General features: G+C 32.1%; 1 protein-coding gene across 1 annotated transcript in view; it reads right to left on the bottom strand.

Moving 5' to 3' along the window:
- The window catches only part of LOC108134620 (thyroid transcription factor 1), an 88,824-nt gene extending 75,153 nt beyond the window's left edge, over window positions 1-13,671 (bottom strand). Inside the window, exons 1-3 of the mRNA XM_041708540.1 lie at window positions 13,077-13,671; window positions 6,468-6,529; window positions 6,062-6,404 (exon numbers count right to left, since the gene is read on the bottom strand). Coding sequence (XP_041564474.1) covers window positions 6,062-6,404; window positions 6,468-6,489 — 365 coding nt within the window. The 5' untranslated portion in view covers window positions 6,490-6,529; window positions 13,077-13,671. The remainder of the gene's footprint in view (window positions 1-6,061; window positions 6,405-6,467; window positions 6,530-13,076) is intronic.
- Between the last annotated feature and the right edge of the window lie 11,270 nt (window positions 13,672-24,941).

Here is a 24,941-nt window from a genome sequence, read left to right as displayed (position 1 = left end):
AAAAATATAAAAAACACCAAAGTTATAATTTTGTTTTATTAATTTTTCCGATTGTTCCTATGGGAGCTATATGCTATAGTCGTCCGATCCGGCTCGTTCCGACTTATATACTACCTGCAATAGAAAGACAACTTTTGGGAAAGTTTCATGCAGATAGCTTTAAAACTGAGAGACTAGTTTGCGTAGAAACGGACGGACAGACGGACAGACGGACAGACTGACAGACGGACAGACGGACGCACAGACGGATATGGCTAGATCGACTCTACTAGTGATGCTGATCAAAAATATATATACTTTATAGGGTCGGAGATGTCTCCTTCACTGCGTTGCAAACTTCTGACTGAATTTATAATATCTTCTGCAAGGGTATAAAAAAACAGTGGAGATTCTTTTTAAAAAAGAATACCAAAAACATGACGAACAAGGAAAACAAAGACAAAAACTTTACAAAAAAATTAGCATTCCTTGGCCTTGCGTCGGACGACACCAAGTTTGATCAAAACCAAAAAGGACAAAAGACAACTACAAAAAATGAGTGTAAATCTACATACATGAAAACGATGAAAACTTAAAAAAATGTTCAGAATGTTCGGAAACGACGTTCGTTCCACAGTTATTCCTATAAACTTTGTAGTACCCAGGAGTTCGCAACACAGTGGAGGAAATATTTCCATATATTTATATTCTTAATCAGCATCACTAGAAGAATGCAAAAAGCCATGTCCGTCCATCTGGCCGTCCAAAAACTAGTCGCTCAGTTTTAAAGCTACATATCTGCATTAAACATTCTCAAAAGCTGTATTTCTGTTGCAGATAGTATATATGTAAGTCGGAGCGTGCTGGTTCGGACAATATATATATAATATATAATATATATATATACGTGTAAAGAGCAAAGTTATAATGTTGTTTCTCCTCTCTTGTCCGTCTGTCTGTTTCTATTTGCGTTAAACTTTCCCAATAGTTATCTTTCTATTGCACGTAGTAAATAATTCGGGACGATCCGGATCGGACGACTATAGCATATGGGAGCTATAGGAACAATCGGAAAAATAAATGAGAAAACTTAGCTGTTAATATATATTTTTTTTTAGTTCTTCGAGGTAAATAGTAATGCTTAAATATTACAGAGGGTTTAAATTTCATTTCCAGAGGACTATATCATAAAGCTCTCATGAGAACCAAAAATATAAATTAAAAAAAATGTAACTAATTCTTTTTGACTAGTAATAATTTGATAGTTCAGGAGTACGCTTTTAATTTTATTAAAATCAAAAAACAATATCATATTGCTGCCATAGGAACCATCGAATAATCATAGCTACAATATTTTTAAGCATCTACGCATATAAATCAAAATTTAGATGCTTTAAAGAATATTTAATTGCAATAGCGCAGGGGTATGTAAACTTCAGCTCGCCGAATTTCTTTCTTTTCTTGTTAAGTAATGTAAGGTGGGCCAAAATAAGTCATCCGAAGTGGTTTAGCTCACATTTTTTTTTAATGAAAAACTTCGATTCTGTTTTTTTAATTATTTTTTTTTTTTGAACCTTTAGAAATTTTTTGGTCTAGTCGATAAATTGATATGGGCAAATGGTCGCCGTCACAGTTGAATGCCATAGGGGCTCGTTATACGGCATTTTTCATCACTTTCTTCAATGAATTAGTCACTAAATCTACTTACAGATTTTATTTACTATTTGGGTCAACGCAAAACAAAACCAGAGAAAGAACCTTTATTATAACTTGAGTCAGAAGTTTGCAACGCAGTGAAGGAGACTTTTCCAACCCTATAAAGTATTTATATTCTTGATCAGCATCATTTAGAGAGTCGATCTAGCCATGTCCGTATGTCCGTCTGTCCGTCAGTTTCTACGCAAAATCAGTTTTAAAGCTATGAATCTTTCCCAAAAGTTATCTTTCTATTGCACGGAGTATATAATTCGGGACGGGCCGGATGGAACGACGTTAGCATATAGCTCCCATAGGAACAATCGAAAAAAATAAAACAAAAATTTATAAGTTTGCTGTTATTAATTTTTTTTAGTTCTTTGACATATAGTAATGGGTTAATATTTTAGAACTACGGTTTAACTTTCATCATAATCGGACGACTATAACATTAATCTCCCATTGGAACAATAAATATATAAGGAAAAAATTTGTTTTTTTTAAACATAACTTTTTATACCCTTGCAGAGGGTATTATAATTTCAGTCAAAAGTTTGCAAAGCAGTGAAGAAGACGTTTCCGACCCTAAAACGTATATATATTCTTGACCAGCATCACTAGTAGAGTCTATCTAGCCATGTCCGTCTGTCCGTCCGTCTGTCCGTCTGTCAGTCTGTCCGTCTGTCCGTCCGTTTATATGCAAACTAGTCTCTCAGTTTTAAAGCTATCTGCATGAAACTTTCCCAACAGTAGTCTTTCTATTGCAGGTAGTATATAAGTCAGAACAAGTCGGATCGGACGACCATAGCATATAGCTCCCATAGGAACAATCGGAAAAATTAAATTAAAACAAGAAAGAAAGCAAACTTCGGCAAGCCGAAGTTCATATACCCTTGCAGCTATTGCAAGAATTTAACATTTTTGAAAACATTAAAATTATGATTAAGCTGCAAATCATCATAGCTTCAAAGTTTTTAAACGTAAACGCAAGTAAATGATCATTTTAATGTTTTCAAGAATATTTAATTTTTACAATCGCTGCAAGGGTATATAAACTTCGGCTTGCCGAAGTTTGCTTCATTTCTTGTTTATTTTGTAATTATTTTAAAAAATTCTTTTTGCCTTATTAATAATTGTCAGTTCAGAATTAAGCTTTTAATTTTATTAAAATCGGAAAACGATATCGTATAGCTGCCATAGGAACTATCGAATAATTGAGCTGCAAATCATCATAGCTTCAATGTTTTTAAACATATACGGAAGTAAATAATAATCTTAATTTTTGCGAGAATATTTAATTTTTGTAACAGCCGCATTCCTTCTGATAATTCTCTGTTAACTTCCGTAAAAATCTCACGGAAACTTTCCGCCAAGCAATTGGCTGGCAGATTCAATTCCGGAAGCACAAAAATTAATTGATTTAAAATACTTTTCGATAAGTTAAAGTGCAGATGGTTTTTTCCTTATTCTTTGATAGCTTAAGAACATTATTGCTTTAAAAATTTGGTTTATAAAAACATATTTAACCTGTTAAAAATTAATTATTATTATCTATTCTAGACTTCGGCATTTAAGCAATTCCGCCCCCCTTGTTCTAGTTTCCGAACGAATTGAAGGGAAGGCTGCAAGAGCTGTCATGGTACGAAAAAAACAAGTATTTTCTTGGAACTTATTTTAGCACGCTTTTTTGTGTTTTGTCTTATTATGGTAATATAGGCATTTAATCAAGGTAAAATTTTAAAGTGTTTTTGTTCTTATAACCGCTTAATTTAATGTTCTGTTTGTGCAAAACGTCTCTTGTGGGACCTTTTTCATCGCCTTTGGCAACTGTGGTTCTTAACACTTTCTAGCACTAGCCAAAAATCGGCATACAAAAATTTTAAAATTTGTGTTTGTGGCCGCCAATGCCAGTTCCTTCGATTTTATGCGTTAAACAAGTATACCATTAATGCTGGAGGTCACCAGCGGCAAATATTTAATCAGCCCTGAAGCACCAAAACTCTGACAAATCAAACGCCTTTGTCAATAGGGGACATCTTTCAGTCAGCTAATTTTGATTGGCAGCAAAAGCGACCAAAAGAAGGGAAATTTTCCCATGTTAAAAGGAAATCCCAAAATGTTATCAAATTCACTTCCGAGTGAAAACCGGAACAGGCCTAATGTCATCAAGCCCATTAGAACAATCGGAAAATTAAAAAAATAAATAAAGAGCAAACAAAAGCTTTTTTAAAGCTATATAATGGTTTAATAATTTAGAATTAGGGTTTTACTTATTTGATTGGAGAACAATATCATAGAGCTTCTATGAAACGATCGAATAATTCAGCGAAAATCAATGTTTTTGAACATTTACGCATAAACATCGGAAATAAGCTGTTCTAAAAAGTATTTTATGTTTGCTATAGCGACATAAATATATATATATATAAGCTTCGACATGCCAAAGCTAGCTTCCTTTCTTGTTAAAGAAAATAATTACGAAATAACAATGCAGTTTATTACTGAGTAATGATATTGAAAAAAATAAATAAATAAATAAAAGTAATAATGCTACAAATATCGTTGTCCTTCAAAGCTTTTACCTCTTTACTACACAAATGCACTTGGGGCAAACCTAGCTTGACCATCGGACGGCTGTCCATTCTTCAACCACATAAGTGACCCGTTTTTTGGTCCTGGTTCCGAGATCGGTTGGAACTGAACTGCGTATCAAAATTACAACGCGTTTTTAATTTAAAATACTTTGCGATAAGTTAAAATGCAGATGGTTTTTCCTTGTTCTTTGATGGTTTAAGAACATTATTTCTTTAAAAATTTGGTTTATAAAATCATATTTGACCTATTACAAATTTTTTTGTGATTGCGTCTCAGAATCTATTCGATTCTAGACTTCGGCATTTTAGCAATTCCGCCGCCCGAAAGAATTGAAGGCAAGGCTGCAAGAGTATTATAATTTCAGTCAGAAGTTTGCAACGCAGACCCTATAAAGTATATATAATCTTGCTCAGCTGTCAGTCCCTCTGTCGTCCGTCCTTCCGTCTGTCCGTCCGTTTCTACGCAAACTAGTCTCTCAGTTTTTAAGCTACTTGCATGAAACATTCTCCAAAATTGTCATCCTATTCGAATAGCAATACACTAAGCACCTCTGTCACGGCACTCTGAGACATGTTAGATCCTTTGTATTGGATTCTGTGTGTAGGTTTCGGTCATATCTATCAGTAGACAGAAAAAATTTTAAAAATTGAGCTATGTTACTGTTAAATGGGGGTGGGGACACTGCACGCTCTTAGCTTTTAGTGTTGGCTGTTGCAGTCCGACAAAAGACGCCACCTGGGCCTCGATTGTTTTGTGGGGAAATATAAAGTAAGAAATTTTTAGCTGAGTACAGGTATCTAATAGTCGGGGAACTCGACTATAGCGTTCCCTCTTCTTTTTTTTAATTCTTTTGGACTTAGAAATAAGTTAATAGCTCAGGTTTTTTCTTTTTTTTTTGGTATAGGACCTCTATTTTTTTCTCTCGGTCTCCCTCTTGGCACATAACAGCGCAAAATTCGATTGAAAAAGGCATGATTATATTATCCTTTTTCTCTGAATAACAATACAAATTTTAATTTTTATGTTACTGTTACAGGCATTGGTTTTCTCATAGAAAAACACCATCTAATGCTAACACAAAAGAACAAAATTAACTTGAAGGGGTGGGTTTTTCAAATCTGGATTTGACTTTTGGTTCGATTTGTAAAATTATTTTATACCTTGACAAACAGTCATATACCGACAGAAAACAGTCATCAAGATATCGGAGATGGGTATTATGTTGGTCATATTCCTTCCGAGATCTTCAAAAAACTCTTTATATTGTCAAACGCGCTTCCTCTTTTCTTCTGGCCCTGAATTCTGTATCCTAAAAATACATGCCTGCACCAAAAAAGGTATTTCATAATGATTTGATGCATCTACCCGTTCAAAGCTTTTAATTAAGTTTAGGTGGCTTCATCTGTCGAACTGCAAAGCCAACACGAGAGGCTAAGAGCTAGCACTTCCACCTCCCGCTAACATTACTCTCGTTCTGTCTCTCTACTGCAGCGATTACTGGCAGAGCAGCGGCTGAACAGCGGCAGAGGCGCGGAAAAGCGGCGGCAAAGCGGCGGCAGAGGACATTATAGTCCTATAACATCTTAAATGTTAGCTCGATTTTAAATTGTGTCTACCGATAGATATGATCGAAACACACACACAGAGTCCAACACCTACAGTCCTGCCTGTTACATTTCTTTCAACAAATTCAATATACCATTTTACTTTACGAGTAACGGGAATAACATTTATATTTGAATACAATAAAATGTTCCAATAAAAGTATATATAAGAGTGGCTATATATTTACCTAAATGGAGATGGCGGGTTTCCGCTCAGTTCCAGTTTGCGATACGATTCTTCAATTGGACTTAAGATATCGGTTACGCTAAAAGGTGTTGAGTGATTACTATTAAATAAGGTACTCTGATGCTGACTATGAAGACTTTGCAGGTGGTGAATGTTCGAAAGATTGTGCTGATGATGTGCAACCGCTATCGCGGTTGCTGCAGTTACGGTATTGTGTGTCGATGCTTCGTTTGTATTCGATTTGATAGAAGTATCCACTTGATGTTGCTGAGAAATGGCGGTAGGTATCGATATGTCCTTTGGAGATAAACTCATTACCAATTCTTCTTCATTTAAGTCTGTTGCTAAAAGTTGATCTATATTATCATAAATTTGTCTATAGGTCTTTTGTTCGATTATTGATGTACTTGCAAGAACGTTGGATGACATACGAAGATATTTTTGTACAGGTCATAGAATGGTATATGCGCTAAAATAAAAAAAGAATTATATATGTATTAATCAACAAATTTTCTTATATATTTCGATACTTTTTTTAAGGTTCTTAAATGAACAAATTTAGTGCTTAAGTTATAATAGTTCCTATTTTAGCTTTGAAATTAGTTAAGTTAAAAAAATATAAAATAAAATATATTGAATTATGTTTTATATATAAAATAGATATTTGTAGTGATTTAGAAACAAGAAAGGAAGAGCCTTCGGCGAGCCGATTCCGGCTTACATATATTCTACCTGCAACAGAAAGACAACTTTTGTGAAAGTTTCATTCTCATTGCTTTCAAACTGAGAGACAAGTTTTCGTAGTTTCCGAGATATCGACGTTCACACGGACGGACGGTATTCCTCAAAAATAAAAAAGCAGCCTTTGACTCAGCTGCCTTATGGTAGCCTAGCGGCTAAGTTGCCTGACCATTTCCGAATGGATAGAAGATCAGATTTTGATTTTTTTTTAACATTACTTGTCCAAGCTGACGAAACGGTCTCTGTTCTTGACTTTCATTTTTTGGGTGCGAATATAGCCTAGTATTACAATGTCCAACTCCCGCGCGGAAGGCCCGGGTTTGGTTCTCGCCAACGACCAAATAAAAATGTCAGTTATTTTCAAGTTTTGGTATTATTTGTATATCTAAATGATCTAATATAAATTTTATAAATCATGTTTATCTTTATCATCTTAACCCTAGTAAAAGTTTGAATTTAAATGCATGTGTATGTTTGCTAGATGGCGAGATGGGGGTGTCTACCACACAACGAACATGGATTTTATCCGTGCGTTCTCGTCGCGCGCTTCATTTGTGTGAGTAGTTTTTTACGGCGAAACTTCTCAATGTGTGTATGTCACCGACTGCGATTTTATACAAATACTGTTCTTTATTTTAGTAATAATATTTCTTGGTTTAAGAGATGCATTTCTTGTTTAAAGAAAGGAATCACCATTAATTTAAGAATTAAATTTTCAAGTGAACGTGACTCGCCTTTGGCGAAAATTCAAAGCGGTTTTATTGGATTTTAGGGAGAAATTTCTATGAGTGTAGACATATCCGTCTGCCGTCCGTGTAAACGTCGATATCTCGTAAACAAAAACAGCTAGAGATTTTGGATTCGACATGCAGTAATCCAGTAAGTTTATTTCAAAAGTTGCCACGCCCACTCTGTGACATGTTAGACCTTAGTTATTATCTGTGTGTGTGTCTCGTTCATGCCTATCGGTAGACATCGAAATCGAGCTATTGTTTTAGAATCTATTGGCAACTATGTTTTTGTGTAGATTATATAAGACAAGCAAAGGAAGTTTGTTTCTTACAAGTTTGGTTCACTTGCACAAAATTAAAAATTTTAAAAAACAATTGGTTTTCACCTTTGTGGAGTAGATTCTGCATCGATGATGATCTTTATTCCAAAATTTCATGGTAATTTGGTGGTAATTACGGCGAATTTGCTGCTCGACAAGAAACTCTTTTTTGAAAACTTTGAAAATGCGGGGTGTAGCTCGACTCGACAAAACAAAAGTTAGCGACGAACGGGTACATTTAAAAAGTGTAATTATTAAGTTGAATGCTTATTCATTTTTCGTCCTAAAATTTGATATCATAATGATGATATAAAATTTGATATCATATATTTTATTCGATCGCACCGTCACGACTTTTTTACCGCGTTCAGCGGTGTTTTTGTTTGAAAAAGAAGTTTTGGTTTGAAATATAGTCAAAGTACCTCAATATTGTGGCCATGGTTTTACAAAAAAAAAAACTAATTTTGTTTAAAAAACTACGTTTGACAATACTTTAAAGATCACTTAACAAGAAAGGAAGAAAACTTCGGCAAGTCCAAGCTTATGCAAAAACTTAAAATTTTTTATTATGTTTTACAATCAGCTATTTGTCTGATTTTAATAAAATTAGAACCGTAATTCTGAAACATTACAATTACTTTTTATCGAAGTATATTCAGTCAATTTAAAAACAGCCAAATTATAATTTTTTTCCTATGTTTTCCCGATTGTTCCTATGGGAGCTGTATGATATAGTCGTCTGATCCGGCTCGTTTCAACTTCTACTATTAGTTTTAAAACTGATGGGCTAGTTTGCGTAGAAACGAGTGGACAAACAATCGGACATGGCTAGATGGACTCTCCTTATGATGCTGTTAGGGTCGGGAATGTTTCCTTCTGACTGAAGGATAAGGTGGTGGATACTTTTATGACATTCTTGCAGCGTTAACTTTTAACTAACTGAGAAAAGTAGCTTTCAATAAAATCCATGCAGAAAGATTAGTTAAACACCAAAAGTTGAGAAGTCCCAAGGGCTATAAACGTAAAAAAATAAACAAAATTTGATTCTAAAAATTTTTAAAAAACTTCAAATGAATAAAAAAAAACAATAAACAATTTTTAAACTATTTTATTTAGACCAGTTATGTTAGAACAACGTGATTAGCATTTGACAATAGCCGTGTAAGTTTAGCTGTATTAGCGATTTCCCGCTAAATAAGTAAGCAAAAAGTCGTAGAACAAACATTTTTTGTAATGACCTACCCAACACAAAAAAAAATTATTCTAGAATTCTTTAACAAGTCCTTTAAATTTGTTGTAATTGAGAAACGATGTAGAAATATTTTCTATTTTGTAGCTATACCAATTAAAAGTATTTTTTTGAACAACCTTGAACGGAGCATCGGATCCCAGCATTCTGGTGTCATTCGAGGCATATTTTAAATAAAATTTTTACTTTGCTTAAAAATTGTAATATTTTACGAGCCCAAGCTCAGGAACTCCACATAAAAAATTGTTTACTATCGGATCCCAGCATTCTGGTGTCATTCGAGGCATATTTTAAATAAAATTTTTACTTTGTTTAAAAATTGTAATATTTTACGAGCCCAAGCTCAGGAACTCCACATAAAAAATTATATACGTATAGTCGTATGTAAACCGTTACTAAACCGAACTAAAAAAAATTAAAAAACAGCAAAGTTATATTTATAATTTCAGTCAGAAGTTTGCAACGCAGTGAAGGAGACGTTTCCGACCCTATAAAGTATATATATTCTTGATCAGCATCACTAGTAGAGTCGATCTAGCCATGTCCGTCTGTCCGTCCGTCTGTCCGTCCGTCTGTCCGTCTGTCCGTCTGTCCGTCCGTTTATATGCAAACACGTCTCTCAGTTTTAAAGCTATCTGCATGAAACTTTCCCAAAAGTTGTCTTTCTATTGCAGGTAGTATATAAGTCGGAACGAGCCGGATCGGACGACTATAGCATATAGCTCCCATAGGAACAATCGGAAAAATAAATGAAAAAAAATTATAACTTTGCTGTTTTTTAATTTTTTGTTTAGTTCTTCGACATATAGCAATGGTTAAATAATTCAGAATTATGGTTTAAATTTCATCAAAATCGGAGGACTATAGCATATAGCTCCCATAGGAACAATCGGAAAAATAATTGAAAAAAAATTATAACTTTGCTGTTTTTTAATTTTTTGTTTTGTTCTTCGACATATAGCAATGGTTAAATATTTCAGAATTATGGTTTAAATACTCAAGTATTGCTTTATGTCGCAATGGTTAAATATTTCAGAATTATGGTTAAAATTTCATCAAAATCGGAAGACTATAGCATATAGCTCCCATAGGAACAATCGGAAAAATAATTGAAAAAAAAATTATAACTTTGCTGTTTTTTAATTTTTTTTTTAGTTCTTCGACATATAGCAATGGTTAAATATTTCAGAATTATGGTTTAAATACGCAAGTAAATCATAATTTTAATGTTTTCAAAAAAATTTAATTCTTGCGATAGCTGCAAGGGTATATGAACTTCGGCTTGCCGAAGTTTGCTTTCTTTCTTGTTTTAATTTTATTTTTCCGATTGTAGTCGTCCGATCCGCCTCGATCCCACTTACATATATACTACCTGCAATAGAAAGACAACTTTTGGGAGAGTTTCATGGAGATAGCTTTTAAGCTGAGAGACAAGATTGCGTAGAAACGGACGGACAGACGGCCAGACGGACGTACAGTCGGACAGACGGACATGGCTAGATCGACTCTCCTAGTGATGCTGATCAAGAATATATATATTTCATGAGTCGGAGATGTCTCCTTCACTGCGTTGCAAACTTCTGACTGAAATTATAATACTCTCTGCAAGGCTATAAAAATGTGTTATAAAGCAAAAGTTGCGTAGTCTCAAAGGCTATAAGGACTCAAAAATAAATAGAAATCTATACTGGAGATTTCAAGAAAAACGATATAATTTGATCACTAAAACCCAATTTTGGCTTTAATTCTGTAATTATTTAACTTAAAGAAAAAACCTTTTTTACGATAAATATAACGTATCTGTAGCTGTACTCGTTTTCCCGCAATACTAGCGGGTTTGCTAAGAAGAGGTAGAACAAAAGTTATTCATCTCGAGCTGCTAAACACAGTAAAATTGGTTTCAGAACAAAAAAACAAAAAAACAAAAAAGTTCTCAATTCAAAAATGCTGTCTGAATTTTATTCATTTTTTTTAACGGAGTATCGGAGCCAAAATACAACCATGCCATAAAAGTATGACTTTTTGCTCCACCGGCCCCAACACATCCAATATATGAAACACAATTTCTCTGGAACCAAATGACTAATCCTAAAACTCTTAGTATGCTCAAACTACATATTATAAAAGCGATGCCTTTAGATTTGTATATTATTTATTAAGATCGGATTACGGCTATATGTAGGAGCCTCTTTGCGCACGCTTTCCGGTGCTCAACGTCACTACGTGGACGCCGTCCACAGTGACTTTTAATTTTTCTTCTTTATACCCTTGCAGAGGGTATTATAATTTCAGTCAGAAGTTTGCAACGCAGTGAAGGAGACATTCCCGACACAATAAAGTATATATATTCTTGATCAGCATCACTAGGATAGTCGATCTAGCCTTGTCCGTCTGTTCTTTTAAATTTCATCAAAATCGGACGACTATATCATATAGCTCCCATGGAATCAATAGCTCCCATGGAAACAATAAATACTTTTATATTTTGTAATGTTTTTTAAAAATTCTTATTAATAATTTGACAGTTCAGAATTACGCTTTTAATTTTATTAAAATCGGAAAACCATATCATAAAGTAGCCATAGGAACTATCGTATAACTGAGCTGCAAATTATCATAGATTCAATGTTTTTAAACATATAAGCAAGTAAATCATAATTTTAATGTTTTCAAGAATATTTAATTTTTGCAATAGCTGCAAGGGTATATAACTTCGGCTTGCCGAAACTTGCTTCTTTTCTTGCTTTGTTTATATTTAAAATAAAAAAACTTTTGTAAATTAGGTGAAAATTGGGGACACAGTACTTTTTTATGTTACCGTTAAATTGCGTGAATGATTTTAATAAAATTATCAATATTCCAGATACAAAAATGTTTCTTAAGTTTTTTAGATTTTTATATGTCAAAATATATGTGGATATGTATGCACATTTCAATCTTCATCTGTGTTTGTATATGCATCTGAGTTTGAATTCATATCCTGTACCCATTTCTAACCGAACGCAATGCAATCATTCCAGAATTTAAATTTTAAACTATATTTTTGTATTTCGAAGTAACAATTAACTAGCTTTTCCTCGACTAAAAGGTCTTTTTGTACCATTGCAGAGAGTAATACAATTTTTCCTAGAAGTTTGCGACGCAGTGATGGAGACATTTCAGACCCTATAAAGTATATATATTCTTAATCAGCATCATTAGGAGAGTCGATCTAGCCAGTTCCTTTTGTCCGTTTCTACGCAAACTAGACTCTCTCTGCATGAAACTTTTAGAAACGTTGTCTTCCTAGTGCAGGGAATCCGAAGTTTGTATAACCTTGCAGCTTTTGCAAAAATGAAATATCTTTAAAACATTTAAATATATATTTTTATGCGTATTTCTTTGAAAATATTCAAGCATTGATAGTTTTCAGCTAAATTATTCGATCGTTCCGGTGGTAGCTAATTAAAAGTCGTCGTAAGCCAAATTTAAAACGTAATTCTGGATTAATTAGCCTTGCTGCTTTTCCGGTTGCTCCTATTGTATACCACCTGCAACAAGAAGACTTTTCGGAAAACGTCATGCAGATTGCTTTAAAACTGAGAGACTAGTTTACGTAGAAACGGACGGATGGACGGACAGAAAGACAGACGGACTGACGAACAGACGGACATGGCTAGATCGATTCTCCTAGTGATGCTGATATATTTACTTTATAGGGTCGAAAATACCTGCCTCACTGCGTTTCAAACTTCTGACTGAATTTATAATACCCTCTGAAAAGGTTATAAAAATTGTATACCTTCTGTATGTCCTCTAGTCGCCTTTTTCTCTAGACAGTGCCTTCATTTTAAATATAGTATGTTGATCAACCTTTCGTGTTGTTTTATAAAACTATTTTAAACAGCGATGCAGTGCACTTCGCGGCTTATTCTGGATATAAAAGTTGCATTTAAAAATTTTGTTACCAAATGCTCAATACTATGATAAACTTACCTCAAAGAATTTAAGCCTTTAATTCCGAAATCAAAAGATATTTGGTGTAAATACAAATGCACCTCATGTAAATAATGTAGTATTTGAATTTATGTAGTAAATGAAATTAATATCGTTTAAGTCTTTCTAAATCCTTAGGAAAGAACACATGGGAAAGTCTTTTTTTAGTTTCAGCAGTTGGATTATTAACGTCAATTATTTTTTTTTAATAACCGATAGCAGTTATGAGCACATGTTCAGAAAAAACACGGCCTCAGTAACTCAATTTTGTAGCACAGTGGTAAAACACCACATATAATCTATATGATTAAATTGCACTCACTTAAAGTTTATATTTTCGCAATAAAAAACCATTAAGAGATTTAAAAAATAACAATGAGAAGTTTATTATCTGAGATCGATTGATTTGAAGACGAAATATTTATTTCCAAATCACTTGGAATACCTAACACTGATTCTTGTTTCTTTAGCACAATATAAGTATGTATGTAAATTCAACACATATAAGCCCACATCAGTGAATTTATTATGAATATCCACTCGACACGATTCCGTCAAATGAAATAAGAGGTCTGAACAGTACTGACGAGTACTCCTCAGATGGCTTCTGGATAGCCCTCGAATAAGTTTTTCCTATTAACGATGACTTTGTGCTGTGTTTGGTACTGGCTACATACTTAGTTGAATAAAACAAACATGAAATATTGCTTATTCATTTTACTTCAGTCAACCAATACCAGCTTCAGAAATAAAGAAGGCTGTCCCGAAACCGAGCTCTCGCTATGGTCATTGCAGCTTGTTATAAACTCAGCTTCTATCTTCGTTTCACGATGTAGGTTTCGTTTCATTCGCACCCCAGAATAATGGGAATACAGATGAGCTAGAGAGAGATGGCAATTGCTTCCGTTCGTCGTTTAAATATTAGGTACGTACTGAAATTTTATGCCGAAACGACAAGCAACCAATAGCAATAACGCTGTTTTTCCAACCCCCAATGCGGTCTTGCGCAAACAATTTAAGAAGGCAGTACATTTTCTTCTTCGGAAATTGTTGAATTGATTTTACTGTCGCTGCAAACAAGGAAAGTACTAGCTAAGCTTATATTTTCACGCACTATAACAAAGCATACCCGAACTCTAAGACTGAAAACAACCAAAAGGGCTTGCGCACACTTCTGTACGTAAACTCGAGATGATTGTGTTCCGTTAACATATAGTTAGAAATAGAATAAATACGAAAATTTTAAGTTTGGCAACATTTTTAATAACTATTATATCATTTTTTTTGCTGAAAGTCACTTTTAATAAACCAGAGCAAAAAGTCACGGATTTATCGTCAAAGTCAAAATTTCTGATCAAACACATTTGCTCTAAGTGATGTTTAAGTGCCCCTAAATAATATTTTTTTGATTGGAAACAATTTTAATTTTTCTTGGTTTCATAATTTATATTCATTCTTTAACCATTAAAATCGTCATTTTTGGGTATTGAGAAAAAGTCAAACCAGAACTAGGCATAATTTGGGTATTTGTTCATAACAAAATTGATGCCACATGCGGCATATCAATATGATACATAACAAACTGATACTCTCAAACAAATCAATTTGGGATTTTTTCTTATCAAATTGACATGCTGCACATATCAGATTTGCCTTGCATTGTGGTAAGATTAAGGTATTTTTTCATACCAATCTGATATTTTTGTCATACCAGTTTGTTATTGTTTCCATTTTAGGGTGTTATGTCTTTCATAACCCATTTACATTTCTGTAATATGGCTTTTTTGATCAATTTGATATGCCACACAGTTTAATAAATTGGTTCTGCGATTTTGTTTTGTTTATTTTTTATTTGTAACATATTGAACATTAATATTATTAACATTTTTTATATATATATATATATTTAACACTCTTATACAAAATATAAATCAATTTTAAAAAATATATGTAAAAAAAATTAAATAATACAATGTAATAGTTAAAAGCAAGAATGAAAGCAAACTTCGGCAAGCCGAAGTTAATATACCCTTGCAGCTATTGCAAGAATTAAATACTTTTGAAAACATTAACATTTTGATTTAATTGCGTATAGAAAAATTTTAAAAACAGCTTAGTTATAATTTATGTTCATTATTTTCCGATTGTTCCTATGGGAGCTATATGATATAGTCGTCCGATTTTGATGAAATTTTAACCGTAATTCTAAAATAATTAACCATTATTATATGTCGAAAAAGTAAAATGAAAAACAGCAAAGTTATTTTTTTATTTATTTTTCCGATTGTTCCTATGGGAGCTATATGCTATAGTCGTTCGATCCGGCTCGTTCCGACTATATACTACCTGCAATAGAAAGACAACTTTTGGGAAAGTTTCATGCAGATAGCTTTAAAACTGAGAGACTAGTTTGCGTAGAAACGGACGGACAGACGGACGGACAAACGGACAAACGGACACGGCTAGATCGACTCTGCTAGTGATGCTGATCAAAAATATATACTTTATAGGGTCGGAAATGTCTCCTTCACTGCGTTGCAAACTTCTGACTGAAATTATAATACTCCCTGCAAGGGTATAAAAAATGTGCTTATACAAAAATACAAAACAAATTTACCTTTTCAGTTTCAGAGTTTGACGAATAAAAATTTGTTGGTGCTGCTTGACCCCAAACAGGCATCCATATTTTAAAATTAGAAAAGGAATAAAGTTAGAAACTAAATTTGGAAAGTCACGTTTGCAACGCCTAGTCTTTATTTCTGTTTTGTTAATTGATCGTTAATAATGTACATTGCAAGCTGACTTAAAGTTAATCACCGCTTCAATTGCATAAAACTTCGTAATTTACCAATGAAAATAGGTTCTACCAATGAAAATATGCAGCCTTTTTTATATTTTTGAAGACTTTTTAAACTAACTAGTCTCTTCTAGGTTTAAAGCTATTTGGATTAAACCAAAAATCTTCTCTTTAGTATATAAGTCGAAACGGGGCGGATCGGACGACTTTATCATATACATATATTGTACATCATGGATATTTTTCAAATATTTTTTTTATTGGAAACTCTAACTTTGCGGTTTATTTGTGGAAAATACTTTTGTTCTTATGGCTGCCTCGGGTAGCCTTGCAGTAGGTCGTCCGATCATCGCAAATTTTCAGTACATTTTCGATATGGTCTTCAATGGCCACAATGGTAAATTGAATATCGTGCCTTAAGTCCTCAATCGTCTCAGTTTGGTTGGCATAGCACTTATCCTTGATAGCACCCCATAAAAAATAGTTTTTCTACATGCCGCGATGGCGATCACTATTGACGGTTACGATGAGGTGTGATTCAACTTTATCTGAACAGATCAATTTTCGATGAAAATGCCTCTCGTCCTCCAAGCGATCCTCGACCCATTTCACAAATGTGGGTTCTATTCAATTTAAAAAAAAAAATATTTGAAAAATATTCACCCGTATTTTTTAAAACATTTTAAGAAAGCAAAAATCGGAATAATGAATTTAAAAAAATTATAGTTTTACTGTTTTTTGATTTAAAATGTTTTTTTTTTTTAAATGTTTGAGATGGCTTACTTTCCACAATTACGATTTTAATTTATTTCAATTCGGATATCATATAACTTCCGTAGAACAGATCGACAAATTGAAAATGAGTTTTTCATCAATTTAAATTTGTAAGCCAGTGTAGTATATTTTACAACCCCAAAAAGTCTGAATATTGTAGAATTGTTGTGTTCTGGCTTTAATTACGCGTCCAACGACATCTCGATCATGTCTATCCGATATTCAATAAAAAAGAGTTTGACAGCATTTTCTAAATTAAAACTTTGGCTTCTGTTGGTTTGTTTGTATGTGAATTTGTGAAACAACAGTTTCTCAACTAAGCAGCTCGAGCTGAACACCGTTTATTCGACCACTTTTTGGAAAACCCGCTTTTTAAAAACAACTAAAGCACGGAAACGTACTTTATCCTCAAAAATATATTATTTGGGGCTTTTAATATTACCCTTGCAGAGGGTATACCATGACAAATAGTAGACTTGTTTTTAGGCTATGCGTAACTAAAAAATTCAATATGGACTAAGATTTCAGTTCTAGGGATCGCATTACTTAAAACTCTCAAAATATGAACAATTTGCCTACATTTAAGGTTAAGGGTGTACTATTTTTTTAGGTCATTAGCCTTTTTGAAAGTAGTCAATTTCACCGAAAAATTTCTAGCAGCTTTCAAACCATTTCAGTGAAACATTTTAATAAAATAATATTGGTGAGCAATACAACGTATGAATTAGTTGCTTATTGTTATACAGTTAATAATTTAAGGAATTATTTTAAGTTTAATTTCGCTTAAATGTTATACTGTAAGATGTACGAAATTTCGATAGATAGATTTACGGAAAATTTAAAGCAATCGTTATCGCCTTAAAATCGGTGGCATGTCATCACTAACAGAAAGAATGCGCATTTCGTAAAGTTTCTTGAAAGTGCAAGTGCAAGTAAAAAGTTTTGAAGGCAATTAAAATGTATTGCGAAATAATTTTATTTATACGCATTTAATCGCGCACTACAGGTTTCTTAACTTTAAGAAAATGGAGTTAAACAAGATATTTTCTTGGTCGCCATATATATACAAATGAGCAGTTAGGTCAAAATCCCTTTAATCTCATTTATTTCTTTAAAATAAATCGCTGACAAGATGCGCATTATTCCTACAAAAGTATGCGCAAGTGGTTACTTATGTATGTATGTATTCGGTGAAACGTTCATATCATATTTATTATTTAATATGTTTATGTTTCTTATTAGATAACTCGAGATTTTGAGTTGAAATATCCAGACGTAAAACCCAGTTTGGAAAATAAGTGGATTGCATTACAAGGGCAACGAAGAATTACAGTCTGGAAATTTTAAACAAATTAAAAGATGATGATATAAGCGAAGGAAAGTTTTTACATCCGTATACATTTACCATATTAATACGTCTATATTTTCAGATGCGTTAAATATTTAAATATTTATTATTATATATAAATAATCGCGTATTATTTTACGTATTGTGAAAACTTAAATTAAATTATTATGCTATAAACAAAGATTTTATTGTTGATAAAATCAAAAGCTTGTCACAACATTTTGCTCAAATTTTTATTTTTATGAAGTGGAAGGATATGGGCCATTAAGAGTAATTAACCTTAAGAGAAAACATAACTATTCAGTTCACATGGACAGTCTAATGGACAAAAGCTATGTTAAACCGAAGCAATTTGAATTTGCTGTAATAAGTAATAATTAATTGTTATAAGACTATTTAACAAATAAAACAATAAAAACAAAAATAATTAAAAAAAATCAAATGAAATTTTAGTTTTAGGGCATATATCTCCTGAATATTGGGCTGAGGTCAAAATAACTGGTAAATTTTTACCAAATTTTATTGTCATATATGATTTGTTATTTAGGTCGCAAGTGACCTAAATTCGGGCCGGGTGTTTTCTCAAGTTTATAGGTCGCCAATAAAGTAAGAACTAGACCATTCTTTTATCCTTAATTTAAGGTCTTAAGTAGCCTTAATATTTTCTCAAATTTTAAGGTCGCCAGCAGCTTTAGGTTTTTTACCCAAAATATAAGGGTTGAGTAGCCTAAATTTATTTTATTTTATTTTTTTTTTCTTTTACTTAAGGTCATATTTGGCCTGAAGTGTTTAGGTCATGGGTTCCTTAACTTTAAGCCATAAATGGTCTTAGCGCACTTTTTAGGTCATGTTTCCACAAATTTTAGGTCATTTTCTCACTTTTTAGGTAATTTTTTTCTCTGAGTGTACTGTAATTTCACTCAGAAGTTTGCAACGCAGTCAAGAAGACATCTCCGACCCTATAAAGTATATATATTTTGCATCAGCAATAGGAACAATCGTAAAAATAAATTAATTATAACTTTGCTTTTTTTTTAATTTTATTCTTCTAGATATAGTAATGGTAAATTAAAAATCATCAAAATCGGACAACTTTATTATATAGTTCTAAACGAAACAATCAAAACATTATAAATTTTTTAATTTTTATAAAAAATAATGTTTGACATATTTATAAAATGATAGTATACAATTATGCTTTTAATTTTATTCAAATCGGTAAACGATATCATTTAGCTGTCATAGGATCGATCGAATTATTGATCTGAAATCATCATTGCTTCAATGTTTTCTAAACATATACGCAAATAAATCAAAATTTAAATGTTTTCAAGAATATTTTATTTTTGCAACAGCTGCAAGGGTATATAAATTTTGGTTTGTGGAAGTTTGCTTTCTTTCTTTTTATTAATGTATCACATTTATTTTAAGCTCTTAGGACTTTTTAAGTGTTTCTGCTTACTCGAAAATGAGGGCTTCGTAAATTTGTAATTGTAAACAGCTAGCTTGCTTTCAAAATATCAGACAACAATCAGATCAAGAGTTTTCTAACAAAGTAGCCCACGCAAGATACAACATTTTAGATGGGAAAGATTATCAGCTATTATCGAAAAGGAAAATTAAATTAGATGGGAATACAATTAAAATATGTCTAACGGACTATATTAAATACATTCAAAAGTTAAACGGCCGAATGTTGGTGTTTATTTCTTCAGAAAAATATTTCTAACAGTTAAAGATTTAATCGAAGCTAAGGCCGCCATTCAAAATTAAAATTAGAATATCTTATACAAAAATGGAAAGTGCTCAGAAACAGCTAATTTAGCAGGAGGTGCAACAATAATTATTCTTCGAAATTAAGACGTTGCATCAGGTCTAGTAAATAGGGATTGTTAAAAACAACATGAAAAGCTAAATGTCGGCAACGGCCGAACAAAATTGTCTGTTTAATAGAAATATGATATTGAGTGTATTGAATCAAAATTTCAGCTAAAATCGGTTGTTCAAAAAAAAAATTCTTCGTTATCACCTTGAAAAATTTATCAATTTTAAAATTGTTTTTTTCTGATAATCCGGTCACGAGTTATGATGGTCACCGGAAACCAACATTTTTTTCAAGGTAACTCAGAAGATTTACGGTCACCGGCTTGTTTTTCATTTTTTTACTTTGAAAATGTTTTCTAACATTCTTTATATGTCGTATAATTATGTGTAATTAAATTAAAAAAATTATAATTTAGGTGTCGCCGCAAAAAAATCATAAAAATGTGCGTTTTTTCGCATATATATATATATAAATACTCAGTTCTGAATAATCAGAATAATAATATTTTTAAAGTCAAATGTTAACATATCTGATTTACGATAAATAATTTTTAAAAACATGGAACAGCAAGACAGCGGGTATTTTTTGCGACAGCTATTGGAATTCCTTTATTTAACTGGAATTAAGACCGTTTTTTGTATAAAACATATGGTAAATTTGAAACGCTCTAACTGTAACCATAGACCTCTAGTCGGACAACAGCGAATATAATTGACAATTTTTTTATTCCGGAAGAAAAAAAGTGTTTTTTAAAGTCGATGATGGAACAATAACTAAATTTTTTTGCCCTCGTAACAGCTGATATCTGGATATACTTTTGAATGAGGAGAAGTAAGTTTTAAATTGTACATTTACAGTTATAAAATATTAAGTTTGAGAAATTGTTCTTTAAGGAAGAGAAAAATACTTGTCTTGAAAAAATCCTCAAGCTGAACCCTCCTCAAGTGTGCCGATTGGAAATGACGCTTTGGTGCCCATGCGATGCCAGGTGGCATTCAACTAAAATCAAGAGTCAGAACTGTGTGCTCTGGTTTTTTAATAGTCTAGCCGTACAGGTGTGACTCATGTTCGTGGTACTGAGGTACTCTTAAATTGTAACTATAATACGTTTTGTTGCTTTGCGGTAACAAGAGTGTATTTTCGCATCTTCAACTCCAAAATTGTTGAATGTAAAATTTTGTGTTAATAATTTTTAGCTTTAACAAAAAATTAATTTTAATTTATTAATTAGTTTCGTAAAGAGCACCAAGATGAAGAAAAAGATCAACTTTTGTAACTTTAGCTTTAACTTTAACTTTTAAAATTTCAAAGCAGCGTGACGAATTATATACTATTTAAATAAATAAAAGATTATTTTTTTGTTAAGACACTACACACATAACACATGTTTAAAATGTAATTAGAATCTTAAAAGTTTTTTTTAAACCAGGGTCCCTACAATTCCATTAACTACTTGTTTCGATATTCGAGCTCCGCAAGCACGGCTATCAATTTATCAGTGTGAGTTCTCACGGTCTACTGAAAATAAATGCATCAATCAAGAAAGGAAGCAAACTTCGGCAAGCTAAAGTTTATATAGTCTTGCAGCTATTGCAAAAATCAAACATTCTTAAAAACATCAAAAATTATATGCGTATATGTTTAAAAACATTAAATCTATGATGATTTTCAGCTCAATTATTCGATTGTTCCTATGATATCGTTATCCGATATGAATAAAATTAAAATCGTAGTTCAGAGTTAATAAACCATTACTATGCCCACAATAATCAATAAAAAAGAAAGGAAGCAAACTTAATCAAACCGAAGTTTATATACGCTTGCAGCTATTGCAAAAATTAATTAGTTTTTAAAACATCTAAATTTCGATTTATATGCGTATATCGTAAAAAACATTAAAACATATTGGTGAGCAATACAACGTATGAATTAGTTGCTTATTGTTATACAGTTAATAATTTAAGGAATTATTTTAAGTTTAATTTCGCTTAAATGTTATACTGTAAGATGTACGAAATTTCGATAGATAGATTTACGGAAAATTTAAAGCAATCGTTATCGCCTTAAAATCGGTGGCATGTCATCACTAACAGAAAGAATGCGCATTTCGTAAAGTTTCTTGAAAGTGCAAGTGCAAGTAAAAAGTTTTGAAGGCAATTAAAATGTATTGCGAAATAATTTTATTTATACGCATTTAATCGCGCACTACAGGTTTCTTAACTTTAAGAAAATAGAGTTAAACAAGATATTTTCTTGGTCGCCATATATATACAAATGAGCAGTTAGGTCAAAATCCCTTTAATCTCATTTATTTCTTTAAAATAAATCGCTGACAAGATGCGCATTATTCCTACAAAAGTATGCGCAAGTGGTTACTTATGTATGTATGTATTCGGTGAAACGTTCATATCATATTTATTATTTAATATGTTTATGTTTCTTATTAGATAACTCGAGATTTTGAGTTGAAATATCCAGACGTAAAACCCAGTTTGGAAAATAAGTGGATTACATTACAAGGGCAACGAAGAATTACAGTCTGGAAATTTTAAACAAATTAAAAGATGATGATATAAGCGAAGGAAAGTTTTTACATCCGTATACATTTACCATATTAATACGTCTATATTTTCAGATGCGTTAAATATTTAAATATTTATTATTATATATAAATAATCGCGTATTATTTTACGTATTGTGAAAACTTAAATTAAATTATTATGCTATAAACAAAGATTTTATTGTTGATAAAATCAAAAGCTTGTCACAACATTTTGCTCAAATTTTTATTTTTATGAAGTGGAAGGATATGGGCCATTAAGAGTAATTAACCTTAAGAGAAAACATAACTATTCAGTTCACATGGACAGTCTAATGGACAAAAGCTATGTTAAACCGAAGCAATTTGAATTTGCTGTAATAAGTAATAATTAATTGTTATAAGACTATTTAACAAATAAAACAATAAAAACAAAAATAATTAAAAAAAATCAAATGAAATTTTAGTTTTAGGGCATATATCTCCTGAATATTGGGCTGAGGTCAAAATAACTGGTAAATTTTTACCAAATTTTATTGTCATATATGATTTGTTATTTAGGTCGCAAGTGAATAAAATTAAAATCGTAGTTCAGAGTTAATAAACCATTACTATGCCCACAATAATCAATAAAAAAGAAAGGAAGCAAACTTAATCAAACCGAAGTTTATATACGCTTGCAGCTATTGCAAAAATTAATTAGTTTTTAAAACATCTAAATTTCGATTTATATGCGTATATCGTAAAAAACATTAAAGCCAAAATGATTATGAGCTAATTTTTTCAATAATTCTTATGGCAGCTTTATAATACTGATTTCCGATTTTACTATGTAAAAAAAAAAAAAAAATTAGAGAAGCAAATTGTTTTTTTTCAATATTCCGATTGTTCTTATTGGAGTTATATAACATCGACGTCTGGTTTAAACCAAATTTAAACTGTAATTCAAAATTAGTAAACAATTACTAATTCTCGAAGAACTAAAAAACAGAAAAGTTATAAATTTGTTTCCTTTTTTTCGCCTTTTGTTCCTATGGGAGCTATATACTATAGACGTCAGATCCGTTCTGATTTATATACTACCTGCAACAGGAAGGCCACTTTTGGGAAAGTTTCATGCAGATAGGTTTAAAACTGCGAGACTATTTTGCTTAGAAGCGGACGGACGGACATGACTAGATTGACTCTCCCACTGATGCTTATCAAAAATATTTATACCTATGGGTCTGAAATATCTCCTTTACTGCGTTGCAAACTTCTGACTAAAATTATAATTCCTTCTGCAAGAGACCTTTTTATAGGTCAATAAATTAATAGCACAGGACAACAAAATGGGACTGTGTAAAAGGTGCGGGCTTCTTTGTACAAACAAATTTAAGTGTAGACTTATTTGCGTATATCTGTATACTTAGGTTTTCTAACGTGTGGTATTTGTAATATTGCGTTTTGACAAAAATTAAGACCAGTTAGAGTTTTAATTTCAGATTTCGCAAAGCGAGCTTTAGCTCTTACATCAAAAAGTTCAAAATACTCGCTTCTTTTCCTGTTGTAGCTGTTAAATATTTATTGGTAAAATAAAACTTTATGAACGTAGTTTTTGTATGAGACCCAAAAAGCTTTTGCTATATTTGTGGCGAATTCGTTCCAAAAAGCTTAAGGGCCACAATAAACGAAATTGTGAAAGTGCAGTACTTCGCCTAATTTAAACTAAAAACAAGAAAGGAAGCAAACTTTGGCAATACGAAGTTTATAAACCCTTGCAGATATAAAATAATAATAAAAATATAATTTACTTGCGTATATGTAAAAAAACATTGTCGCTATGATGATTTGCAGCTCCATTTTTCGATGGTTAACTAAGGTAGCTATATGATATCGTTTTCCGATATTAATAAAATTAAAAGCGTAATTTTAAACTGACAAATTATTAATAAAGCAAAAAAAAATTTTAAAATAAATTACAAAATAGAAAAGTTACATTTAAAAAAATATTTCTTATTCCTATCGGAGCTTCGTCCGATTTTGATGAAATTTAAACCGTAATTCTAAAATATTTAACCATTACTATATGTCGAAGAACTAAAAAAACCAATAAAAAACTGCAGACTTATAATTATTTTTCATTTATTTTTCCGATTTTTCCTATTAGAGCTATATGCTATAGTCTTCCGAGCCGGCTCGTTTCGACTTATGTACTACCTGCAATAGAAAGACAACTTGCGAGGAAGTTTCATGCAGATAGCTTTAAAACTGAGAGTCTAGTTTGCGAATAAACGGACGGACAGACGGACATGGCTAGATTGACTCTCCTAGTGATGCTGATCAAGAATATATATACTTTATAGGGTCGGAAATGTCTCCTTGACTGCCTTGCAAACTGCTGACTGAAATTATAATACCCTCTGCAAGGGTATAATAAAGGAGCATATACCTAACATGCAAAAAATGTTAAGAACATTTAAAGCAATAGGAAACAATATCAAGGAAGCAGCTGAGATTTAAGGTACCAATCATTTGGGTACCAACCACATTTGAGGTACCAATCACACCGATGACTGGTATTTTTGCCCGGCCAAATTTAA

This window comes from Drosophila elegans, unplaced genomic scaffold (assembly GCF_018152505.1).
Source record: "Drosophila elegans isolate 14027-0461.03 unplaced genomic scaffold, ASM1815250v1 contig_257, whole genome shotgun sequence".
NCBI lineage: Eukaryota > Metazoa > Arthropoda > Insecta > Diptera > Drosophilidae > Drosophila > Drosophila elegans.
Note: the sequence above shows the minus strand (reverse complement) of the source record. Positions and strands in the feature narration are given on the sequence as shown.